This window comes from Myxocyprinus asiaticus, chromosome 27, assembly GCF_019703515.2.
Source record: "Myxocyprinus asiaticus isolate MX2 ecotype Aquarium Trade chromosome 27, UBuf_Myxa_2, whole genome shotgun sequence".
Lineage (NCBI taxonomy): Eukaryota > Metazoa > Chordata > Actinopteri > Cypriniformes > Catostomidae > Myxocyprinus > Myxocyprinus asiaticus.
Genome location: NC_059370.1, coordinates 39,387,403 through 39,414,568, shown reverse-complemented (window position 1 = coordinate 39,414,568; position 27,166 = coordinate 39,387,403). Strand labels below are relative to the sequence as shown.

General features: G+C 38.2%; 1 protein-coding gene across 4 annotated transcripts in view; it reads left to right on the top strand.

Annotated features, from left to right (window-relative positions):
* The window catches only part of LOC127417740 (LIM and calponin homology domains-containing protein 1-like), a 117,443-nt gene that overhangs the window by 39,517 nt on the left and 50,760 nt on the right, over window positions 1-27,166 (top strand). For all 4 annotated transcript variants that reach the window (XM_051657931.1, XM_051657932.1, XM_051657930.1 and 1 more), the window contains exons 2-3: window positions 4,904-4,974; window positions 14,052-14,121. In XM_051657931.1, the coding sequence (XP_051513891.1) occupies window positions 4,904-4,974; window positions 14,052-14,121 (141 nt within the window). The remainder of the gene's footprint in view (window positions 1-4,903; window positions 4,975-14,051; window positions 14,122-27,166) is intronic.

The following is a 27,166-nucleotide window of genomic DNA, read 5'->3' as shown; positions in this document are numbered from 1 at the left end:
TGGTTGAATGTTACATGGTTGAAAATCAGGGCAAAAATTTCCAATAGCTGCATTAGTTACCAAATATCTTGTGTTTTGTGTGAAGAAAAATATTTTTCAATCAAATTGGATACTATTATTTTTGAGAAATTAACTATCAAGCCTGACAATGCCAATGTACAGTAAATGTAAACATAATGAAACACTAATAAAGGCTGTAAGATAAATTTACCTCTGTTTTTTTTTTTGTTTTTTTTTTGTAATGTTGCTCACTAAAATATGTTAGAATAAATCAAAACATTATTTTTAAAGGGTGGAAATGTCACATCATAATTCTGCGTGTTCTCAGAAAATGCGTAAAACATAAAGCATTTTAAAAAACACATACAAAAAAAACTACAAGTGAAATAAAAGTTTAGCTAGAATTTATTTTTTATTCTATATTATTTTCATTTATATTATATATTATTTAATATTATTAATATATATTAATAATACTATTTTATATTATTAATAATATAATGAAAGAATATTATTTTTACTATTCTATATCTTTTTTAATTTATATTATTTGAATATGATGTAATATATAAATGCACACACACACACACACACACACACATATATATTTTTTATTATTCAGTATTACTTTTTTAATTTATATTATTATTTGAATATGATACAGTATATATATATATAGATATATATAAATATATAAAAAGAATATATTTTTTTTTATTCTATATTATTTTTATATTTTTATGTGTGACGAAAAGTTGATGAATAGGCACAGACAAAGTTGTCATGGCTCTGGTGAGTTTGTCGGTTTGTTCTGTATGTTTTGTTCATTTCTCTCCCTCATATCTCGCAGGTGCTGCCATCATGCATGATCAGTGTTTCCATGGGAACATTGATTGTTCCCAGGGGAACGCTGATCATGCCCTAATTAGCATGCTAGCAGCACCTGGTTCTCCTCTAATTCACTCCCTTCTTAAGCCCTTTGTGTTCTCAGTATCTTTACTAGATTGTTGTTTGATGTGAAGTAACTTCACCTTACTCTCTCTGCCTAGTTGGTCCTGTCTCGTGTATCTTTTTGGTTGCCCGTCTCTGCCCGCGTGTCGAGAGATTGATAGCCTGCCAGTCTGCTGGGCGCTGTTCTCTGCACCTCACTACGCTTTAAGGAGGATTCCTACAAATCTGCTCCTGACTTCTACAACGCACAAACTCGCCAACGAACACACTCTTCAAGGATTTGGCCATGGCGCGCACGCATCCTCAAACCCCTCCCCACAACTGCAGCCGGTTGTTAATATTTATTGTTAATAAATCCTTTGAACTGTTCCTCTGCTCTTGGGTCTCTTGTCTCGCTCTTGCTCTCTGACAGAAGTCACTGACATTCTAAAGAATTTTTTTATTATTTTTATGAAATGTATATATTATAAATGTTCTTTTGCATTAACTACAAAGAGTTAAATGTATTGAAAAAAATCAGCAGTAAGGGACGCATAAATGACACCTGAGTGTAACCCTTTGATCCCACTTAACACAGGTTCAGCATTTTCTGAGACTTAATATTTCAATATTTCATGCTCTTCTAGGTCCTTAGCATTCTGCAGTACTAAATTTAGTCTCTGTTAAAAATAAAGCAGTGTGTTCAGGAGAACTGAGTGGAGAGTTGGAGAGTGAAGGGTGAATTAGTGGATAGTGGTGTCAGCAAAATGCAAGACATGAACACATATTGGCTGTGCCAAGTGAGCTGCCTACCTAGTAGTCAGTCAGACAGAGTCCTCCAAAAGACCTGTCTCTCACAATAGTAATGAGCAGGATGGAGAGATGAGCTGCTAATTATTGCTCTAAAGTAAATTAGTTGGGTTACTGGCTGGCTGCCAGGAGACATTCATATTGCTTATTTTCAATTTGCGGTTATCAGTTGTTTGATTTCACAATCCCTGTTTATGGAGACTGCATGGTAATTAAATCTAGCTGGCAGCGTTATAGTTGCTTGATGTGGCATGTCCCACTTCAGACATGATAATGGTGTTTAGGATGTCCTTTAATGTGCACTCCTGATCAAACACACCAAGAGCCTTCTGGATGATGTGGTTTCACCTTCACAATGTAACTGATTTCAAAATGAGTCGTTTTTGCAGAGTTGAAAAAATAAACACTCTTTTTGGACTGGAGAGGAAGCTTTGAGTTCTAAAGTGCAAGGATAGCAGAAAAAATACTTTTTACATCCAAAGGAAGACAGGAACTTTCTTCAAAACACAGGACTTATGTCAGTGACAAATGACTAAAAGTTAATCTGCCTAGAACAGTAATCTCGCTGCTAAAATGCATATTAAGTGGCAGTTCACACCAAAACATCACATCAACACATCACATCCGTTGTTTCCCTATGTAAACATGCGCTTCGTGCCATGTCTGGTATCACTAATAGTGACTGTTTTGTTGTTTTAAACTGATACACATTTCAAGATTGTTTAGAGATGCATCATTGAAACATCTCCTACAATTCAGATCATATTATAAACAAAGTGGCCCAGCAGGCCGTTGTCTCATGAGAAAATCTTTGCGTTGTTTTTCCTTCGTAACTTTACTGAGTTCCCTCTGTTGTGCTCCCCTGCAGAGCACAACAAAGCCTGGGAAGTGGTAAACTTGGATGTGGATGCTTGAGAATGGGCTGTGTTATCTCATTAAAACGTCCGCTGGGAGCAGAGTCGCAGAAAAAAAGGAAACATCTTTTGATTGTTTTGGGAAACAATGCAAACACGCACCGGGATGCATTCCATTTGTCACAGCAAAGAGGATGCATTCCAGCGACTAATTGAGTGGCCCCGGACGACCTGCGCCGGTTGTTTTTCGATTGTGCAATGTCGGGTAACTGCCAGAAGCTACCGTGGAGTTTAGATGGGGTTTAAATATCCGTGCCGATGAAATGGTGAGGTGAACCTACAAGCCTGCATTCTGCGCCACAACAAGCTAGTTAGTTTGAAATTGGTGGGTTTTATAACCCAGTGGAATTAAAGAGAAAAAGCATGCAGTCCTTATAATGCTTTGTCTTTGGCCATTTGTGATGTAGATATTCTTTATATGTTTTTATGATGTTCTCAAATCTTTTTCAAGGCTTTCACAGTTTGAACTGGAAAGAGGATAAAAAGCTTCTTGTAGCCACACAGGGTGTGCTAATGTCACTCTCAAAAAAGTCTTGTGGTTGTACATTAATGGTATTAGATGGTGGTAATACCATGGTATTTTGAAAAACAGGATGGGTCATTGACAAATAAGGTTGACTGAGATGAATTTTTTTTTTTAATAGTTTAAAACGTGCCAAGTTTGTAGAAATGTAATCTATGTGTTCATGCTGGTTTAATAACTTTCTTTTTTTTTTTTTTTTTTTTACAGCATTTATAACATTTTCTACAAAAAGGCTTTAAAAATATCAAGTAAAATGTATTATTATAATTCCCTTGCACCTTGAATGCACAACTTAATGCACAACTTAATCCTAAATAAAAAAAATAAATAAAAAAAATGCAAACATTTTTTTTGTTCTTGAAAATTGTGCTTATTTTTTAAGTACAAGTTGATGGATTCACAACTATTTTCTATTTAAAAAAATAAGTTTATCATGAATATCATGAATTTTTGAGTAATGAATATCAAGAAATTTGCTTTGGGTTACTCCATGTGACCTGAACAACAGGGCCTTTTCAATAATAATAAAAAAAAATAAAAAATTCATTAAAACTTAACACATAGTCATGAGGGTTTAAAGGGGTCCTCTCTCTGTTTTGTTTTTTTTATTTTTATTTCTATATTAGAATAAAACATTATTCCAAACTACTTTGGAAACATTTATTTTTTTCAATTATATATTTATTTATTATATTTCTTATTTATTTATTTTTAATACATAATGAGATTTATTTACTTATTGCTGTCACCGGATGGTTATACCACTTTTTTTTTAAGCACAATAAAATGACTTTGTAATCAGAAATTGCAAAAACTTGTTCATCATAAAGACGTATTCAAGTAATTGTTTTGTGTGAATTGCATTTTTAATATATTTTTGGAATAAATTAATAGATACAGATATAACCATGGTGTTACTATGGTACCAAACATTTTTAGTACAGTGTACTAAAGTACAGTGTAATTTCAGCTCTGTTTGTTCATATGTTTGTCAAAGCAATTTTTTTATACACCGATCAGCCACAACATTAAAACCACCTGCCTAATATTGTGTAGGTCCCCCTCGTGCCGCCAAAACAGCACCAACCCGCATCTTAGAATAGCATTCTTACTATTCATGCAATTATCTAATCAGCCAATCATGTGGCTGCAGTGCAGTGCCTAAAATCATGCAGATACGGGTCAGGAGCTTCAGTTAATGTCACATCAACCATCAGAATGGGGAAAAATGTGATCTCAGTGATTTGGAGCGTGGCATGATTGTTGGTGCCAGACGGGCTGGTTTGAGTATTTCTGTAACTGCTGATCTTCTGGGATTTTCACACACAACAGTCTCTAGAATTTACTCCGAATGGTGCCAAAAATAAAAAAACATCGGCAGTTCTGTGGACGGATTAGTGTGTTAGTTTTCTGAAATAAGCTTTGATTTGCACTGCATCATGGAAGGTCATTTCCTATTGCTCTGTTCTTCGGTTTTGTTTTTGATGCTCATCTTGAATTTTCTCTATTGTAGAGCCGGATATTACACACTATTCAAGATAAACTCAGCAATAACAGCTCGAAATTGCACATGGATGCTTTGTATACGGCTGCTTAGAATATTTTTACTGAGTTGCTGAGATAGAGTTGATTTTGTTGTGGTCAGAATTGTGTGAGTAACTTGCTTGTGTGTGTGTGTGTGTGTGTGTGTGTGTGTGTGTGTGTGTGTGTGTGTGTGTGTTTGCAGGCAGTGACCGGCAGGAGTTTTGGTGACAAAGACTTCAGAGGTGGACTCGACAACGGCATTCTACTGTGCGAGTGAGTACTACAAAATACTACACAAAAACAGACACATTTAAAAGAATAGTTCACTCAAAAAATGAAAATGTGTCATCTTTTGCTCACCCTCATGTCATTCCAAACCCATTTTCTTTCTTCCATGAAACACAAACGAAGATTTTGAAGAATGTCCGAGCTGCTCTTTTCCATACCATGAAATAAATGGGGACTGTCAATCTCCATAAATGTCTAAAGCATTATAAAATCTAGGCATCACATGTTTTAGAGATACTCTTAAAGGGATAGCTCACCCAAATATGGAAATGTAGTCATCATTTACTCACGCTCTTGTAGTTTCTAACCTGTATGACTTTCTTTCTTATTTGGAACACAGACAGAGATGTTAGGAAATTGTCAGGAACTGACAGCCTCAGTCACTATTAACTGCCATTGCACCTTTTATCCATACAATGAAAGTGAATGGTGACTGTGGCTTTCTTTCTGAAAATCTCCTTTCATTTGACACACAAACCACAGTAATGGTGATCCTCAATCAATATTAAGTCAAAGATGAGCTCTTAACATCAACACACAATTATTAATCAACAGTGTGGACAAAAACAACAACAGCAACACAAATAAAGTCTGCAAATAGCAAAAAAAGGAGCTGGCAAGTTTGTTCAGACAACTTTGTTAAGCGAGTTGAGATGACAGATATACTTGTTAATTCAACTTAAGTACAAGTTGATGGAATCACAACTTTATGTTAAGTTGCCTGGACAATTTAGTTGTGTCAACTCAAAAAAGCACATTAATACAACTAGATGTCAAACATATTTTTACAGTGTATAGTGTACTCTTTATGTGGATGCAGTGTCACAAGCAAGAGTGCTTTCCAGCCTGATCTCATGAAAATTACGTGACCGTGGCAACATTTTTGCAAAATGAAATTACGTGCTTCATTACACGTTTGGCTGTAGTTTCCCAGTAAAATGTCCAGCGGGGGGCGTCAAAAGCGAGTGAAATGATGTCATAATCAGATGAGGTTTTAAAGGTGAATGTTAGATAGAGGTTTTAATGAGTAAAACATACCTCTCTAACCTATAATTTCAACCTAAACCTAACCAATAGTGTCCTAAAAGTAAATGAGAGGTGTATAAAACAGACATCCTTACCCTAAACCATCACCTAATCCTAACAAATTGTGTCCAAAAACAAAATGCGAAATGAAAAGCACATTGTATGAAGCAACCACGTCATCTCGTGTTACTTCTATGACTCTCTCGTCTCGTGTGCCAGCTTGTGTGATTGACTGGTCTCGAACCGCGTACTTCAGAGTCCAGAGTCACACTCTATAAGGTGAGCTACCGCACAAGTTAATCACATTGGAATAAGTGTGTAAATGTAGGCGGGTCTGTAATACAAGTGTTAAAATGTATTGTTTTTAAATGATGTTTTAGAGTTAAAGTGTTTCGATATCATAACAGCAGTGTGTGAGTAATAAAGCAAAAAATACGTGTCATAATCAATCGTTTTAGTAGTGATTTGTGTGAAAGTGAATTAAATGCACAGTTGTCGTAGCGCCTTTAGTGTTCATTTCACCATGAAACTGTAGTGAAACGTAGAATTCGGCACATAAAAATCAGTAGTTATAGTAACGTTCATTCTACAAGACTAGGTTGGTGCTTTCATACAACAGTGTGATTGTGAGTGTGATATCGCTTTTAATCAACGGTTCTTTAAATAAGTTAAAATTTAGTAACAGACATTTCACACTCAATATGATCAACTATTATGTTTTTGTTGCTCTGCCAACGAAAAACAAAAGCTAAAGCGATAAATACAAACAAGCTTCATGATACAAATAGTGAAGCGTCCCATTGCTGATTTATTAAATATCAGCACTCTTGGAAAAAAGCTTGTCCAATTAGATTAGTAGACCAGAACTAACTGTTTTATAATATCCATGTATGTTTACAGAGAAAGTGCTGCTTCATGATGTCTGTCCATGAAGCATAAATCAGAGATATTTCACAGTGATAAATATGCAACTATTGCAGTGGAAGCCTGTGTGTCTAAAGTAAATGTGCCTTTCCTGTCATGATCTTGTTACACACACGTTTTTCATTAGCAGGAACTGAACTGGCCTGTCCTTTCCCTGACAGAAATAAATTTGTGAGATGTATGGAGCTCTGTCCTCCAACAGTGACAAGCCTGTCATCAGCACACGTGTGTGTGTGTGTGTGTGTGTGTGTGTGTGTGTGTGAGTGTGTGTGTAAGAGGGAGACAGCAGACCCCCTAAGGCAGCTAAAAGAAGGGCCACATTAACCTGGCTGTCTCCACTTGTGCCAAACACACACACACACACACACACACACATGTTGGTGCGGCTATACTTATGAGGACTCTCCATAGACATAATTATTTTTATACTGTACGAACTATAGATTTTATCCACTAACCCTAACCCTACCCCTAAACCTAACCCTCACAAAAAACTTTCTTCATTTTTACATTTTCAAAAAACATTGTTATTATGTGATTTGAATTATGGGGACACTAGAAATGTCCTCATAAACCACATTTATAGAATAATACCCTTGTAATTACCAGTTTGTAACCTAAAAAAATCATCCTCGTAAAACACGTGGCGGCACGTGAAAACTACCTGTTTTCATTTGGCGGTAATAGCCATATTGCACCTGGCAATTGTTGTGAATAAAGTGTGAATAAAGTGCGGTCTACAATGAGCCTAATTTACATAGAAGGTGTGTTTGCGTAGAAAGAAATGACAGTGACTTCATTTAAATCCTAAAGATGCAGCGCAATTTCAGCGCTGATTGCTCCTGCTAAAATAGATTGTGTGTGGTAAGTGAATAAGATGCAGGTATTTGCGCTGAAATACAATGTGCAAAAGCAGCGGAACCGCTGAGTGAATTCCTCCCTAACAGTTTCAAAATTATAGCCAAAAGACGTATGTGTGTTAAATTGATTTTCATATGATAAAATCATTTACTTATCTTTTTTATGTAACATTTATATCCAATTTTACAACTTCGTTGTCATGATGACTTAGTGTAAACCCTAAAATCCTAAAATGACTGTAAAAGTGACAGTTTAAACAATATTTACAGCTGAAATAATGCACAAGTTAACAGGAGAATGTTTGTAAATGCTTTTATAATATTATAAGCTTCACATTCACTTGCACTGCATGTGCCTCAGTCTAACCTTGTAATCAACATTATGCCACAAATGCTGTTGACTGAGATTCTATTGAAACCGGAATATCCTTTTACATACAGTAAGAGTATAGAGCTATACAATGAATGTGGATTGCATAGCTCAGATAATCTGGACTTGGAAGTATTGGCTAAAAAATACTTGAGTTTGTGTTTAGATCTGACTTTTGATTGTAGACTTTGCAAATCTGAGCACAGTTTGAGACATTGTTGAGATCTCCTCTGAAACTTTATAGAGGAGATAAATGTTGAATAGAAACATCTCAAAAGAATTGTCTGAGAAGCAGGAGACTTCAGCAAAAGTCTGAGTTTGTTCCAATAGCTTTCATTGCTGTCTAGGAGAAACAATTGAGATATTAAAGAGATTTTTCTTTCCCATGGTAAGTCTTGAGAAGAGGATAATTCTCACCGAACAAACCTTTCAGTGGTTTCATGGCTAGTTTTTAACAGTGTTGGTTATCATTAGACTAATTGTTAAAAGCAGTGTTTGTGTTGGAGTTTTTTATTTTATAGCTCAACACTTCAAACTCTTCGGTCTGATAAATAAAATATCGTCATTGTTCGTTACACATGCATGCACATACAGATATTCCCCCCCTTCTCACACACAACCTTTATCAATGTGGCCATTTTCATTCACATAAATTGTTCTTAAAGGAAAAGTTTGCCAAAAAATTTAAATTATTTGTTTAGCGCATATAATAGCAACAAAGTTCTTGTGTGAACATGTTTGCCACTGTAAACAAGCTTTTCTTATAGTGAATGCGCAGTAAATGTTAAGATTTTCACAGAAAAATGACTTACATATGGGGTAGGCCTGGGTAAAAATATGAATTTTCAGATTAATCGTAATTGATCTTTAACTTTTACTTTAAAGTTTGCTTTCATTTTGGCTGTGTTGATTATTATACCCTGTTAATATATAGCAATCGAACTGCATAGTTTGGGCCCTGTTGTTCATTTTCAAATGAATGTTTTGGTAATGTACTAAGTTAGAAAGTTTACTGAATAATTTAGAGCGTTAGCTTAGAGAGAATTTCTTTCATATTTAAGCAAAATGGACTTTATAACTGAAATATACCCAAACGAATCAGAATCGAATGAAAATGTATTGAAAACCGAATCGAACCGAGAGCTTGTGAATTGGTATCGAATCAAATCGGGAAATCTGTATCGATACCTAGCCCTAATTTCAAGTTGTTTCTCACCATTATATGGCTTCAGATGACTTGGAATATGGCACATGAATCACATGGACTACTTTTATGATGCTTTTGGGTCCTTTTATAAGCTTTAATGTGAGTTTTAATCAACTGTCATTCTATTGAAAAGATGAACCGGGGTGTCCTTTAAAAATGATCTTTTTGAGTGCTGCATAAGAAAGAAAGTCATACAGGTTTGGAATAACATGACAGTGAGTAAATTATGACAAAAGGTTCATTTTTGGGGGAACAGTTTCTTTTATATAAGATAATTGGGTAAGGTTCCATTTATTAACATTAGTTAATGCAGTAGGTATCATGAACTAACAGTTAACAATATATTTGTTACACAATTTATTAATCTTTGTTAATGTTAGTTAGTAAAAATATATTGTTCATTGTTAGTTAATGTTTTTGGTTTTTTTTCTCCCCTTTTCTCCCCAATTTGGAATGCCCAATTCCCAATGCTCTCTAAGTCAGCTTCTTTACTCGCTGAGCTACCCAGGCCCCCACTGTTAGGTAATGTTAACTAATGTTGTTAACTAATGTTAACAAATGGAACCTTATTGTAAAGTGTTACCGATAATTGTAATTACTAATCCAAACAATAATCGTTATGTAGCCAGATTATCGGGATAAAGTTATTCTGACCCAGAACCGGCCATTTAGACCTAAAGGTGTATCTGACAGACATGAAAGTGACCAATCGAAGTAAGATATTTTGTGTGATGTTTAAGGCCAGGTAGATCTGAAATCAAACATTACTCTTTTAAACAAAGCTCTGAACGATATGTTGTTTGCTTGCTATTAACTGTCTCAAAACTCAAAATATTTCAGAGTTTCAAAACCATTACCCTTGCAAACTTTGGTAAATTCCGCCATTAATTATTCTGATGAGCACAAATTTCCCAGCAGACTAGTAAATACATTTCTGAATGACACCTGGAAATTGCATAAAGCCAGTCAATCAGATTAAAGCTTGATTTTTGTGTGCAATGTGCATCAGACAGACTGTAAAGTGTAAAACCTAGGGCTGGATTCACAAAAATCGTTTTGAGAAAAAAAAAATTAACAAAGTTCAGATACATTATATTTACTTTGTAAGAAGGTATCTAGATGTAAATGTTGACGGTTTAGGAAAAAAATAAGAAGATATCTAGATGTAAATGTTGGCAGTTTAGGAAAAAATCGTAAGAACATTCTTCAGTAGACTTTTTGGGAATACAAAATATTCGTAACTTTATTCTTAAGTTGTAAAAATAAGATAAGAAGAAAATACTACTTCGAAAATTTTATTCTTAAGAATGTTTAGTGAATCCAGCCCCATGCCCACAATCTCCCCAGGACAAGCAGGAAGCTTGAGCATATGGACCATTCACACTGGCGCACACATAATGTTTCAATTCTGACAGAGCTGCTTTTCAGTAAGTACATGCTGTGTTCAGGTAAAGACTAATATAAACGCACGATGAATGATCTTGTACATGAGTGTGTCTATAGCGTGACTTCTGTGGGTCAGGCCAGCAGGACCCCTCGTGTCTGATCCCTTTAAGACATTCCAGGTGCATCCTCAAACACTTCTTCTCACATTTACAGCTTGATGTAAAACACACACACAAACTTCCGCAATATTTCACTTGACCTTTTACACCACTGAGAACCGAAAAGGAATAGTTCAATTCTGTAATAATAGTTTACTCTCCCTTATGTTGTTCTACCTTTATACTGTTGTTTGTTCTGTGGAACACAATGGTAGAAATGTTTTAAAAATTGTTACTAAGCTCTTGCCATACAGCTACCACTTCTGTCGAGCTCCAAAAAGTGCAAAAAAATTTATAAAAATAAAACCACAGAAAAAGTAGTCCATGTGCTATATATACATTTGACGTCAGAAGTTTACATACATTTAGGTTGAAGTCATTAAAACTCATTTTTAACCACTTCATAGATTTCATATTAGCAAACTATAGTTTCGGCAAGTCGTTTAGGACATCTACTTTGTGCATGACACAAGTCATTTTTCCAACAACTGTTTAAAGACAGATTGTTTCACTTTTAATTGACTATATCACAATTCCAGTGGGCCAGAAGTTTACATACACTAAGTTAACTGTGCTTTTAAGCAGCTTGGAAAATTCCAGAAAATGATGTTAAGCCTTTAGGCTATTAGCCAATTGGCTTCTGACAAGCTAATTGAAGTTAATTGGAGGTGTACCTGTTGATGTATTTTAAGGCATAGCTTCAAACTCAATGCCTCTTTGCTTGACATCATGGGAAAATCAAAAGAAATGAGCCAAGACCTCAATTTCCAAACACCTGAAGGTACCACGTTCATCTGTTCAAACAATAGTACGCAAGTATAAACACCTTGGGACCACGCAGCCATCATACCGCTCAGGAAGGAGATGCATTTTGTCTCCTAGAGATGAACGAAGTTTGGTGCACAGCAATCCCAGAACAACAGCAAAGGACCTTGTGAAGATGCTGGAGGAAACAGGTTGACAAGTATCTATATCCACAGTAAAACGAGACCTATATCGACATAACCTGAAAGGCTGCTCAGCAAGGAAGAAGCCACTCCTCCATACCACCATAAAAAGCCAGACCACAGTTTGCAAGTGCGCATGGGGACAAAGATCTTACTTTTTGGAGAAATGTCCTCTGGTCTGATGAAACAAAAATTGAACTTTTTGGCCATAATGACCATTGTTATGTTTGGAGGAAAAAGGGTGAGATTGCAAACCAAAGAACACCATCCCAACTGTGAAGAATGGGGGTGGCAGCATCATGTTGCGTAGGTGCTTTGCTGCAGGAGGGACTAATGCACTTCACAAAATAGATGGCAACATGAGAAAGGAAAATTATGTGGATATGTTGAAGCAACATCTCAAGACATCAGCCAGGAAGTTAAAGCTCAGTCGCAAATGGGTCTTCCAAATAGACAATGACCCCAAGCATACCACCAAATTTGTGACAAAATGGCTTAAGGACAACAAATTCAAGGTATTGTAGTGGCCATCACAAAGCCCTGACCTCAATCCGATAGAAAATTTGTGGACAGAACTGAAAAAGCGTGTGTGAGCAAGGAGGCCTACAATCCTGACTCAGTTACACCAGTTCTTTCTGGAGGAATGGGACAAAATTCCAGTAACTTATTTTGAAAAGCTTGTGGAAGGCTACCCAAATCGTTTGATCCAAGTTAAACAATTTAAAGGCAATGCTACCAAATACTAACAAAGTGTATGTAAACTTCTGACCCGCATTGGGAATGTGATGAAAGAAATAAAAGCTGAAATAAATAGTTCTCTATTATTATTCTGACATTTCACATTCTTAAAATAAATAGTGATCCTAACTGACCTAAAACAGGGAATGTTTTCTATGGTTAAAGTCAGGAATTGTGAAAAACTGAGTTTAAATGTATTTGGCTAAGGTATATGTAAACCTCTGACTTCAGCTGTAAGTTTTCTAAAGCCATTCAATTGCTTTGTATGAGGAACAGACCAAAATGTAAGTGTAAATGTAAAAATCGCACGTCAGCGTCATTGATGCCAGACGATATCTTGTCTTGCATGTGTGATAACAGAATGAAAGATTATCAGTGAATAATGACTTAAATGTGTTCCAAAAACAACAGTGTAAAAGTTACATTTATCAAAACTAAAGCTGACCAAAAAGAGAGACATATTTTAAGTATTTAGAAATATTTTGATATTTAAAACCATTTTTCATGTCATTCATAGGTTTTTAAAGCCTTAAAAGGAAGCCATATATCCCTCTTTTATTATTCGATATATATATTTGTATTATATGCAAAAATTACTTCTTAAGGTGTATGAAGCACACATGCACCTAAAAAAAATATGACAATTTATATGACAATGAATTATGAAAGCCCTAAAAGAACTGTCGAATGGCAAGAGGTGCATACACTTAAAAACAAAACAAAATTTTGGCTTATTTTTCAGATTTACGCATTTAAGTTTCAAAATTCAAATCAAATTATTTTTATTTAATTAATAAAACTTTAAATATTTCGTTTTTTTTTTAAAATTGATTAAAGATTACTCAACTCAATTTAATACAATTTTGTTATGAAATTGAAACGCGTAAATTATTCTTCAAAAATGTTTACTTTTATGTTCCACATAAATAATAATAGCATATGGGATCAGAACAACATATGGATGAGTAAATGAAAAAAAAGTATTCCTTTAAAGACCCTCTGCAGGCTGTTGATTTGCTGTCCTTCTTGAAACATGATGGCCATTTTTTATTACACATTTTATCATGTATCATGTATATTTTGTTGTCCTGTAGGGCCAATTTACCCTTTAGTTTAGTGCCCCTGTCTTCAGCCAGACCCTCTAGACTACATCTTGATTTTTACAGCCTGTACTTTCACCTTTAAACTTACATTCCCTAAAAAAAATTTATCCAACCAAAATAACAAACCATATTAGGAACATTATCAGTTTTAAAAGAGTTCCTGGCGAGTGATGTCCCAAAGAGCAAAGAGAGCAATGTTGTTGTTTTTTGGACTCTTCTCATCATGTTGACAAATCCTTGAAGCAGTCATTATTCAAAGATGCTTGATTGGTAATGAAAGATCGGTGGGGTTTGAATCTGATTCACAGTCAGACTGTCTGACGTGTCTCTTTCTCTCTCTCAGACTGCTGAGCTCAATCAAACCAGGTCTTGTGAAGAAGATTAACAGGCTGCCCACTGCTGTAGCTGCACTGGTAAGGACTTTTGTCCATCTAAAGCATTCATTACGTTCTCTGTCCACCTTTGTTGTATTCTTTTGTCATTCCACATAGGCTAGCTGAAAGGTCATCTTGCAGGCTGGACTTTTTGTTATCTACAAAGTTTATGTTTTAGATGCTGTTAATATGTTGATATTGATATGTTTCAGTGGTTATGCAAATGTATGAAAATTTATGTGTGATAGAACTGATTTTCATATGAATACCTACAAATATTAATGAGGTGATGTTGGAATATCGTTTAAAGACTAAATGCCGTGAAACATTAAACTTGTAAACAAATCTTAGTTTACCAGTGGACTTAGGAATATTTGTCCGTCAGCAGTTGGTTAATCAGATTGAAGCTGGTGATTTCAGCCAGCTCTTGGCATTTTAATTTTCAAAATGCACCAAACGGTCAATGAAAGGCCTACTGGCTTTTCTGAATGGCGATGAATACATTGAGGATTTGGCCTCTCTGATTTTATTTAGGGATTTGTTTACTTGTGTGTGTGTGTGTGTTGCTGCAAATGAGGTTGCAGTCTTTGACAGGCTCTTAACTGATGATGATCACCGTGTGCTGGGCTAATCCCCTCTGAAGTATGGCAAACCATTTTTATTACTGTTTAACTGAGAATATAAACAAACAGTAAAACGAGTGCTGTGGTGATGCAGTTTTGCATGCTGATTTTTCTTCTCTAACTTCAACATAAATCCTTTGAGTTTTAGTATCCAAGGCAAAGGTTTCCTGGATGCCTTTCAGAAAGCTTTAAACAAATATTTGCTTTCACAATATGAAAAATGTAAATGTTTTAAAACATGTATTTTTCTAAAACATATTGAAACACTTTGAAAAGTTAATTCCATTCATTACATCCCACGGAAAATCACCTTATGTTTATATAGACATGAGACAGAGTTATTATCGTATACTAAACTTAAAGGTAGTTCACCCAAAAATGAAAGTTCTCTCATCACTTACTCACCCTCATGCCATTCCAGATGTGATTGACTTTCTTTCTTCAGTAGAACACAAACAAAGACTTTTAAAAGAATATGTCAGTTTTGCTGGTCTTCAAAATGCAAGTGAATGGTGACCAGAGCTCAGAAGGTCCAAAAAAACACATGAAGTCAGCATAAAAGTAATCCAAACAACTCCAGTGGTTAAATCCATGTCTTCTGAAGCGATATGATAGGTGTGGTGAGAAACAGATCAATATTTAATTCCTTTTTTACTATAAATCTCCACCTTTGACCAGCCCCAACCAGTAGGTGGCAGAATGTGAAAGTGAAAGTGTAGATTTACAGTAAAAAAGGACTTAAATATTGATCTGTTTCTCACCCACACCTATCATATCGCTTCTGAAGACATGGATTTAACCACTGGAGTTGTGTGGATTACTTTTATAAGATAGTACTATAAACTAAACAGTGGTTGAATACTAACTAAAACAAAATAATAAACAATAAAAATTACAAATTGTTTATCTTACCATGGCATAATAGTCTGACTCTGTAATACAGAGATAGACATAAATATTTTAAGATTTTTCTATTATAAAAATGCAATTGAAATGTATGCTTGCTAGTGTGGCATGTTATTTGAGTAAAGTTGCTAATACCAATTTAAAGTTCATCTACTGTTGCAAGTTTTGCCAATCTTAAAGGTACATTATGGAGAAATTATCGCCTTGTTTTTTTTTTTTTAGAAATGAACAATCTTTATGAACATCTCCAGTTCATAAATGCATTCTTGCCTTACCCTGAGTCACTAAGCTTAGCCTTCAGTAATAATTTATATTTTAGCTGTCGAGTTTAATTTGGTGGAATGTTTCTGGCTTCTGTCATTTGTCCATGATTAAATCATGTTTGTAAACAAAGAAAAGAAGGTCTGGCATAATTACACAGTTCTAGGCTCTCTTTCGACAAATTGTAAGTTTCTTGCGGAGGAAGATGTTGCTGAATGAATTCACATTAACTTTCACCATAGATGAAGATATCTGCTACAGTATGAGTTTGATTAAACTTCTTGAATTGTTTTGTGGCACAGCTTTGATAGGTTGATGTTTCTAAAACATAAAGGTCACTGTCGGCATTTGTGCGTTTACCTAGTTCAACTCAGATATGCTGTAGATATTAGTCAAAATGTCAAACTGTAAACTGAGTAAAAAAATCATGAAGCCTGAATGCTGTTTCCTGGAGTTTCAGACTCCACCTCTTATTTTCTTTTAGGGTGTTCTCTCTCTTTCTTTCCACTTTCTTTTATCCCAACTCCTTTCACATCAATTATGTGCCTGTATGTCTCAGGAGGAGTTGCCCAGGTTCCCCTGCTCTCATCTATGGAGCTCTTTAGTGAATGAAAAGTATGCACTCAAGAGGGGGGCGGCACAACTTGTTTTTCATTTCACCGTGCTCGTTTGTTGAAGATTGAAGCGTTTTAGAAAGGGGCATTCCTGTTGCAGTACATTTTCATGTCCTCATCACGTCTTAATATGTTGGATAAAAACTACACTTAATTTTTAAAGATGCAAGTCATTTTAGTTTTCTTTGATTACACTTTCACAATTAAGTGAACATTGGGGTGAAATTTAGCTAATGAGCAGATGTTGCCATTCTGCTATGTCCCTGCATGCTATACACTTCTAAAATGAAAAACTGCCAATTTATTAAGAAATATTCCAGGTGTTTCTTTTTTTTTTTTCCTAATTGAAATGTTTTAAACAACACATTTGTATGGGAATATTTTTTTTTTGGTAATCAATTTAAAGGTTTTTCCATCCACAATGTTACTTTCCATCCAATTAGTCTTTTGTAATATCCCATTAACTAACAAAAGCCAGCTGACATAATCCTCCAGGAAATTACATCATTTTGGTGGGATACCATCAGCACAAACATCAATAAGTATTAGCAATGGATTTTATGAATTCTGTGATATTTTGAATTCTGTTTGTCTCACTTTAAAACATTTAATCTTGTTTGATAGAATTACACTCAAATATTTTTAAAAATTACTCATTTTAATTTCAAAACTAAACTCAAATTGAATTGAGTAATATAAAAAAAAGAAGCAAATATTTAAGGTTTTATTCATTTAATTTAGCTAAACATTACACATATAACATTTGCTGGAATGTTAGAAAGGAAGTCCCAAGAGCTGGATCTAGGTGTGGCTAAAATACAGTTTTATTAAATAAACAAAGTACAAGGTAATGGTGTAAACACAGGAACAAAGAAAACATCCATGATGGGCAAAACACAGGAACAAAGGAAATATCTATGATGGACACTGGTAATACACGGGAGGTCAAAACACATAACAACTGACAAGGACTAAGCAGACAACAGGGCATTATATACACAATGGTAATGACTTAATGGAAGACAGGTGAAAACAATCAAAGACAGCTGGCAGTGATGAGGGCAGGGAATTATGGGAAATGTAGTCCGGGAGGAACAGATGACAGGGGAGAAACACAAGGCAAACAACAGTGAATCATGACAGAACCCCCCCTCTAATGGGCGGCTCCTGAAGCCCAAGGAAGGCTGGTCAGGGAGGCAGGGCCAAGATGGAGCTGGAGAACAAGGATACCAGAGCAGAACAGGCGGAAGGCCGGGAGACCAGAGTAGATCAGGCGGGTAGCCATGAGACCAGGGAGACCAGAGCAGATCAGGTGGACGGACAAGAGACCAAGGAGACCAGAGCAGATCAGGTGGACGGACGAGAGACCAAGGAGACCAGAGCAGATCAGGCAGAGCGCGAAGCCGTAGAAGGCGGAGCTGTGGCAGGCTTGAGGGGCAAAGCCATAGAAGGTGGAGCCGTGGCAGTCTCGAGGGGCAAAGCCCTAGAAGGCTGAGCCGTGGCAGGCTTGAGGCTGAGAGTCCAAGATGACTGGGAAATAACCTCAGTGGTCGTGAACATGAGCAGAGTCTCAGGAGCGACCTCTGTGGTCCTGAGCATAGACAGAGTCATGGGAGCGACCTCTGTGGTCGTGGGCATGGACTGAGATTCGGGGACTACCTCTGTGGTCGTAGGCATAGACGGGGACGAGGCTGGCAACGCCGGCTCTGGGACGGACGAGGCTTCCAGCTCGTTGGCTGTGGCAGGCGACGGCACGTTGTCCGTGGCAGGCGTCAGCATCAGCACGTTGGCCGTGGGTGTCGGCACGTTGGGTGTGGCAGGCGTGGGCACTGACAATGTGTGGGGAAGGATCTTCATGGCCCTACGCACCGGTATCAGTGGCGAATAATTCAGCTTGGAGATAAGGGCCGTGAAAGGCTTCGAGACAAGGGCCGCAGAATGCTTGGAGCAATGAGTTGCAGAAGGCTGGACTGTGACATGACGTGGAGCTGACTCAGACGTGAATGTGACATGGTGTGGAGCGGACTCAGATTTGACTATGATATGGCATGGAGGAGGCTGAGGCATGGCTGTGACATGGCATGGAGCAGGCTGAGGCGTGGCTGTGACATGGCATGGAGCAGGCTGAGGTCTGTCTGTGACATGGCATGGAGCAGGCTGAGGCGTGGCTGTGACATGGCATGGAGCAGGCTGAGGCGTGGCTGTGAAAGAACGTTAGAAAGGAAGTCCCAAGAGCTGGATCTAGGTGTGGCTAAAATAGAGTTTTATTAAATAAACAATGTACAAGGTAACGGTGTAAATGCAGGAACAATGAAAACATCAATGATGGGCAAAACACAGGAACAAAGGAAACATCTATGATGGCCACTGGTAATACACAGGAGGTCAAAACACAACAACTGACAAGGACTAAGCAGACAACAGGGCATTATATACACAATGGTAATGAATTAATGGAAGACAGGGGCAATCAAGGACAGCTGGTAGTGATGAAGGCAGGGAATTATGGGAAATGTAGTCCGGGAGGAACAGATGACAGGGGAGAAACACAAGGCAAACAACAGTGAATCATGACAACACAATTCAATTTGATGGAATTTTGATGCAAAATTGAAATATGCAAATCTTAAAAATAGGCTGAAATATTTTTTATTGTACATAAATTTGTATGATAATTTCAAAATTTTAGAAGATTATTAAAAATATAAAAATGAAATTCTTTTTGACACCCTCATGTAAGCCAATTCTTAATTCTTAATCCCTAACTTTAGCTAATTTATCCATAACTAACTTAACTTAGTAAATAAACTTTATTTAAATCTTGTTAGATTAAATCCCGTTACTTTTTTTGCCATTGTATAAGTTATGATTAATAAAGTTTAGATGCCTGACTTTAACCAGAGCTTATTTGAAACTCTGGTATACCCTTTTATATAAATACTTTCTTAAATTACAACACAAATTGTTTTTTTTTTATAAAGGTTGCAGAGTTCAAAAGGTACTGCATTACAGGAATGACCCAAAGGTTAATAAGTGTGTGATGTACAGAGGGAACTTACAGCAGCCAGAGGAAGACACTGTAAAATAAAGAGAAGGAAAAACAGGGAAAATATCAGGTGTTAATCACCACAGTGTTCAGAATTAGTGTTTTGAAGGAAGTTTGCTTTGGCTGGGCCGCTTCCTCTCCCCTCCATCATTCACTTGCTAGATTGGCCGTCTTATCTTCCCCGTCCACTAATCAGTGCCTCCACCCCTCCTATGGCTCGTAAACAGGCATGGGTAATTTCACGCCTGCATTCCTTAACGCTCTCTCTATCGCTCTCTCTGCCTTGATTCCCCTGTCTCACTGTGATCCCAGAACTACAATTACGCTAGAATATCTTATCGCACATTAAAGCCCTGGAATACTTTCGCTTGCTTGTTGTGTCAGACAAGATCTCTCACGTTTGTATCACAATAGCTCTGTTCCAAAACCTAGCGAGCTGCCTACTTAGACAGTGGAGAGGAAGAAGCACATACTATGGTTTTTGGTATCTGCAGTGTTGCTTCCAAAGCTGATCAAACTACTACTCAAACAGTGACATTTCTTAACGAAAATAATAAACTAAGCTCAAAACTGTATTTTGCAGCAAAATAGGCAAAATATCCAACTATGATTGCTGAAGTAAATGTTACATCAGGATGTAAATAACTGTAAAAGGTTGTAAAAGAACACTCTACACTTGGGCAGTGGTGCTTGTACATTTTATCCATTGTTAATCATGAAAACCATCGTTTTAATTACTAGCTGTTTGTTGTGAAGTCATGTCCATTTTAGAGCTAGACCAGTCATCATACAGAAAAGCCTCTCTTCCAGGCGGGAGTGAAATACATTGATTGAAATCCCATTGTCCAAAAGGCAATCAGATACAAATCCAAAGCAAATACCATTTATGAAGCTCCCCTAGACTCCTATAGAAGCATGGTGTTCGGATGGGACCCAAAATGACGAGTTTATAGCTCCTAGTCCAACGAACAACAATCTTTACTCCCCTAAAATGTAATAGTACAGGTTAGGGGTGGGAATTACAAGGTAACTGGCGATGCACTATTATATAGATATCTACACGATATAATTGCGATTCTTTATTTTTGGTGTATTGCGATTCAAAACTGCGATATATTGTGGTATTTACCGTATTTTACTCACCGTTTTTCATTCTTATTCATAGGTCTTCAGAAAACTGTTGCCAAATCACCAAATGCATTGTTAAATAAATATAAAAGTGCCTCAAATAATTTGAAAGTATACAATTTATTTGTGAAGATGAAAAATGCTGACCCTCAAATAAGTCTGTGGATACTTTAATGGATCTCTTTTGTGTTCACTTTATTTGTAATAGGATGTAACATTACTCAGTCAATTTAAATATTATTCTAATTACCTTATTATTAAGTGTTATTATTGTTAATCATAATATAGTTATATTACACTCTAAAACCCACTTGCTTTTATTTTTGCGTTACATTGCAGGAAGAACTTGAAGTTTGTGTCTGTAGGCTAGTTCACAGTAGTTTTAATATGCTTCTCAATAGTGTTTGTGTGTGTTCTACCCAATTTTGGCATGCCCAATTACCAGTGCGCTCTAGGTCCTCGTGGTGGCGTAGTGACTCGCCTCAATCCGGGTGGCGGAGGACAAATCTCAGTTGCCTCTGCGTCTGAGACAGTCAATCCGCGCATCTTATCACGTGGCTTGTTGAGCGTGTTACCACGGAGAAATAGTGTGTGGAGGCTCACGCTGTTCTCCGCAGCATCCACACACAACTCACCACGCACCCCACCGAGAACGAGAACCACATTATAGTGACCATGAGGAGGTTAACCATGTGTGTCTCTTTAAATGCAAATGAGCTGCTGCTCCCCGCCCCCTTTCTGTAAAAATAATGACATAGCTCTGTTCTCCGTGAATACAATCAGAGATAATGGTAACCAGCTGCATTAGCCGTGGAATCAGCTAACAAGATTTGCAAACATTCACAAAATATAAAGTGCGATACTTACATCTTCAGGATATAAAGCTGGAACACGAACAGTTGGTACTGATCCATGCTTGAGAATCACATTTTTGGAAAATCCTGCTTTATATTGACCCTCATTCACAAAGCAGTCCGGTGTAAAATTATTTGCACAAACATACAAGAATTTTGGTATGTTTTGGGGCACATTTGCTTCAAAAACAAAATTTGTCCACTGCGTCTTCAGTGGCTCTGATGCCGGGAGTACATGAAGAATCTTAAGTTCACTTTTACAGCCAACAACAGAACACTTATGATGCTTACGAAGCTGAGACATTATTCTTCTCACCGTAGCTGCTCCAGTGTGGAAATGGCAGACTGTGTGTAGATCACTCAGGAGAGGATCTATGATAATAGGGTGGAGTCCGTCACCAGTTGTAGGCGAGGCCTGCTCTAACGTGACGTCACGTTAGAGCAGAAACGAAAACCAATCATTTTGAGACACTGTTTTAGATTAATAGAAATATAAGAAAGAGGAGTGGGTGAACTTTTAACATTGTAGGGTGGTTGTGTGCACACACTGCCGACTCACATTTATGTTCAAACACCATGTAAAAGTGAATTTTGCATAATAGGTCCCTGTAAGGGGGTTCGAGGGAAAGGAGGAGGCGAGAACCGGCTTGACAACTTAAATAATAATTTAATGAACAACTTAAACAAAAACACACAACCATAAACACACACAGTAAAGCTGCCTGTAATTCTCTCTCTCTCGAACTGTCGTCCCAGGCCGCCTTTATCCCTCGCGCGCCCCATCAGGCTGATTGGGGACCGGGTGTGCGTCATTCCAGCCCGGCCCCGCCCTCCTCGGCTCTACACTCCTCCCGGCATTGCCTCAGGCCGGGGAGCCCCCTGCATGACGTACATCCCCCCTTCCTCTCCGGGGGGCCGGCGGGTCATCCCCGCCTTCCTCGACCTGGGAGGAGACAGGAGGGGAAAAACAACAACAAAAACAAAATAGGCGAGGGAAAGGCCAACACGGAGCGACAGAGAGAGAGAGAGGAGGGAGAGAAAAAGAAACTCACAGGTTCTCTGATGCGCCGTCGCGTGGTCCTCGATCACTCCTCCGCCCTCTCAGGCGGACGGCAGCCGCTCCTCCCCGGGCGGACCGGAGTCAGACCTCTGACCCCCAGAGGACAGAACGCCCCTCCGTGTTCCCGGCGTCCCGTGGGGACACTCCTCTGCCCCTGGCAGCGGCCCTACCACTCCAGGTGGTCGGGGAGTCGCTTCCCTCCTCCCCCCGCGGACGGCGGTCTTCTCTCGACCCCTCCGCATTCCCGGGGGACGGCAGGGCACTCCTCCGCCCCCGGCAGCGGCTCCCTCGTTCCAGGTGGTCGGGGAGTCCAGTCCCCACTCGCCTCACGGACGGCGGCCGTTCCCCGCGTCCGGGTGGTCGGGCTACTCCGTCCCCCGTCGGATGGCAGCGGCGCTCCCCTGGGTGGACGGCAGTGTCGAGGACTCTGCGACGGGAATCCCTCCTCCCTTCCGGGTTTCAGCACCAGTGTAAGGGGGTTCGAGGGAAAGGAGGAGGCGAGAACCGGCTTGACAACTTAAATAATAATTTAATGAACAACTTAAACAAAAACACACAACCATAAACACACACACAGTACAGCTGCCTGTAATTCTCTCTCTCTCGAACTGTCGTCCCCGGCCGCCTTTATCCCTTGCACGCCCCATCAGGCTGATTGGGGACCAGGTGTGCGTCATTCCAACCCGGCCCCGCCCTCCTCGGCTCTACAGTCCCCTTTAATGTACAACATAAACAATGTTTTTTTTATGGATCTTTGACCAACCAAAATGTTGCCAACCTCTGGATCTGAAAGAGGAAGGCGGATTTTGAATAGTCTCTGACGTGTTCATGCTGTCAACAAATTTCCGTGTTGTGGGTGACGTCAAAAGAGTTCCGCTCTGTCTCAGCGGTACAGGATAATAATTGCGCCATCTAAGGGACGGTTTTAGAATTTGAAAAATTTGAATATCGATACAATATCGTGAGGAAAAATATCACAATGCTATAATATATCAATCCCCCCCCCCACCTCTAGTACAGGTATCTGCTATAGAATCTCATTGAAGCTCGGCTTCAGTAGCACTTAATGAGTCGTCTGTCTAGCGACTACTGTGGACATATTTATGTGGGAAAAAAGCAGATTGCGTTACTTGAATGAACAACGCAATTTGTGATGTGTGAGCTTAATTTGGTAAAATACTGAATTGCATAAATAGTATTATGTTAATTTATACAAATTAAACTCGTCATTGCTGCATTTCTTACAAAATTTTAGGGGAGGCTTTGCTTCCTCTTTAGTCTTAAGCAATCGCCACTGTCCAACAGTGACCAAATGACCAGGCGCGATGCGAAAGAGCAACAAACGACAAAAACGCTTCCATGTAAATCCAAGTTTTTAACTTAACCAGCACAACCACAAGTGAAAGGATATCATGCTAATTATTAAATTGTTATTTAATAAATATAAAAAAAATCTGTGATGTTGCACTAGGTAGCTTTGCCCATTGTTAAATTTTGTTGGTCCAAAATGCTGCGTATTATCTGTGTATTATTATGTGTATTGTTTGGAATTATCTGCCAAAATTTGGAGTCCTTTTAACTGCAAGTTCAAACCACAAAAATGCACAAATGCATGCATAAATCTTGCGAAACTATGTTTTATCAACCATATGTGCATATCAGCAAATATAAAGTCTTTCTTTTGACAGAAGTTTAGTTGGAAACACAAATAAGCTTAAAGTTTCAGACCTTCTGGTGCAAAAATGGTACCCCTGCTGAAAAGACCTATTCAGACGAGCATAAATTCCCTTGCAGGTCCTAGTGTGTTCGGTGTTGAATTGACCCTTTGCTAAGCCACACCCCTTAGTTATTGTTTTTCATGCTGAATAATTTGTGTAATTGTTGCTTTAAAAGTTGCATGTCTGTAAAATAAAAAAGGTAAATTCTTCAAATTTGTGATAGGCCAACATTCACGTTGGACATAGTTTTAAGTCATAATAGGGCTGAAACATTAATCAAAATAAAATCGAAATCGCAACATGATGTAGTGCGATTATCAAACAACAAGGGTTGCGATTTAATAATCGCTGCGCCTACTGTACGTGCACAGCTCTGTTGTCTGTACGCATGAGGCTTTTGAGCTGAGCGTGTTATATTTACAGTGCTTTCGATTCACTAATTGCATATTTGCGTTATTTCAAATATGCTTGGCCGCTAAAAGTTACTATCCAAATCCAAAGGAACCTCATAGCACTGGGTTTTTGTTGACAGAACAGTGGATGAGAGCATTTCTCTGCTTTAAAAGGCCATTGTCAACTCAGCTACTGTACTGTTCCTTCAGCGTTCTGCCAAAATAAAAGCCTCTGCCAAAATAAAGGCTTAAGGATTTGACCGGACCACAAAGCAATGCCGCTTGCAAGTTAACCTTGTGCGACCTCGCATCCTCATGCGCATACATGTTGTTTTGTCTTCGCTATATGCTATGCACAATCTAATTTAATTTAAACCAACTGATCTCAGTTCAGGACACTCTTGGCTGTCATTAAAGGGTTAAACTTTTGACACACAGAGTTGTGTGACAAAACAACATGGTGAAGTTTATCTTTGGGAGAAACGCTGTTTGTATGAAAAGATATGCCATTTTGAAATTTCACAGATTTATTGCGAAACGACACACTGTTAAACACGATGGCCTCCTGCGAGGACAGTGAGCCTTACTTATCTTAGAAATCCTGTATCTACTGTGCATTATTACATTGAGAATCAGTAGGTATATCCAAAAGCTAGAAAATGTTGCTTTCAGAGGCTGTATATGGAGTTAGGTTGAAAATAAGGTGCATTTCAAACTGTTCTGAGACCAGTGCAGTCAGACAACACGCTGAAGGTCAAGTCATTCACTAATTAGGGAGCAAGGGAGCATCCTATAGCTTTCCTATTCAGCCAAGTGCATTCACTCCTAACTTCTGGGCAAAAGTTTAGTTTCAGGCTGCAGATTATGTTTGCACCAGGGACCAAAAACAAAATGTTTTTCATTTTGGTTCGTTCTGAGAAGGAACCGTATTTGGTTCTGGCATTCCACAGCCTCCTTTCCAAATGGTAACCAGTTAGAACTAAATAAAAGAACGGTTAATAATGTTCTTTTTAAAATGTAACTTGCAGGGTTCTAATTTAAACTTTGCCCTGTCCTGCAGCCTGTTTCCTCTCCATCTCAACAGTCTGCTTCTCATTTTCTCTGTTTCTCCATCGGCAACATATTTTGTTTGCTTGCCGGTTCCTTTTAATGCAGGTGTCAGCTTTTTTATGTGTAAGCATATTATTCTTGGCTGGTAGGTTGTATGGATGGAGGTGAAGAAAAAAGAGAGGGATTCTGCATATTGGCTTGGATCATGACTTGTAATTGTAAATGTTGAAACTTTGGTGACTTTCAACTTGGCAATGTTACATCCATTCTCCAAGTCAGTTTATCAAATTACTGCCCTTTTCAAGGTGCCATGGCCAACAGTAAGTGCTGTTATTGTGAAATGGAAACTTCTAGTAACAACAGCAGCTCAGCCATGAAGTGATATGTCATACAAGCCAACAGAATGGGACTGTTGAGTACTTGAGGGTAGCATATAAACATAATCCTTTGCAACACATACTACAGAGTTCCAAACTAGGATCTTCACAAAGTTTGTGAAGCTTATAACAGCAAATCTTTGAAAGATTTGTGGCCGGAAAATGCTATGAAGTAGACCAGACTTTATGCTGATAGTTATAAGACTGGCTCTGCAAGACAAACGCACAACTGCACGGTACGTAAGCATGCTTACTTAGATGTGTCACTAAAGACAAAAATTACTTCAGGGTGTTAGGGGTTAGGTGGAGTTATTTATTATAATCAATCTCAGGAGCCGCGAGTTCGAATCCAGGGCGTGCTGAGTGACTCCAGCTAGGTCTCCTAAGCAACCAAATTGGCCCGGTTGCTAGGGAGGGTAGAGTCACATGAGGTAACCTCCTTGTGGTCGCTATAATGTGTGGTTCTCGCTCTCGGTGGGGCGCGTGGTGAGTTGTGTGTGGATGCTGTGGAGAATAGCATGAACATCTGTACGACAGAGGGCAGCATACTACAGCTAGTCTAATGAAATATTCTTGCTTATTGTTCAGGAATTATAATATTGGTGGTGTGGTCATATTAAAGAAATCTCTGTTTCAGCTGTTAAAGTTTAAAGGCATCTCGATCAAATGATTTAAAGGTATAGATTAGGACCGTTCCAGGGGCGTCAGGCACCAAGGTCAAGCCACTTCAACCCTAATCCAACCGAAACCCCCACCCCCTTCCTTTAAATCATGGGATCACTTTTTTTTTGTATAACTATTACATTTGCAGCTGTTTGTCAATATATGTCTGTAATGGATACATTTGGTTACATTTTATGAGTTAGTGTGCATGTCTGACATCTTTTGGCTGTTTTACATCACAATTTGTGATCTTGCTACCTCTTTTTTTTGCAAGCACTTTCCACACGAGAGGTGGTGCAAAAGGTACCAGCACAAATGCAACGATGCTCACTGCTTCAGCTCAATAGAGAATGAAAACATGTAGCCTATCTCTGAATGAGGCAATCTTGTAA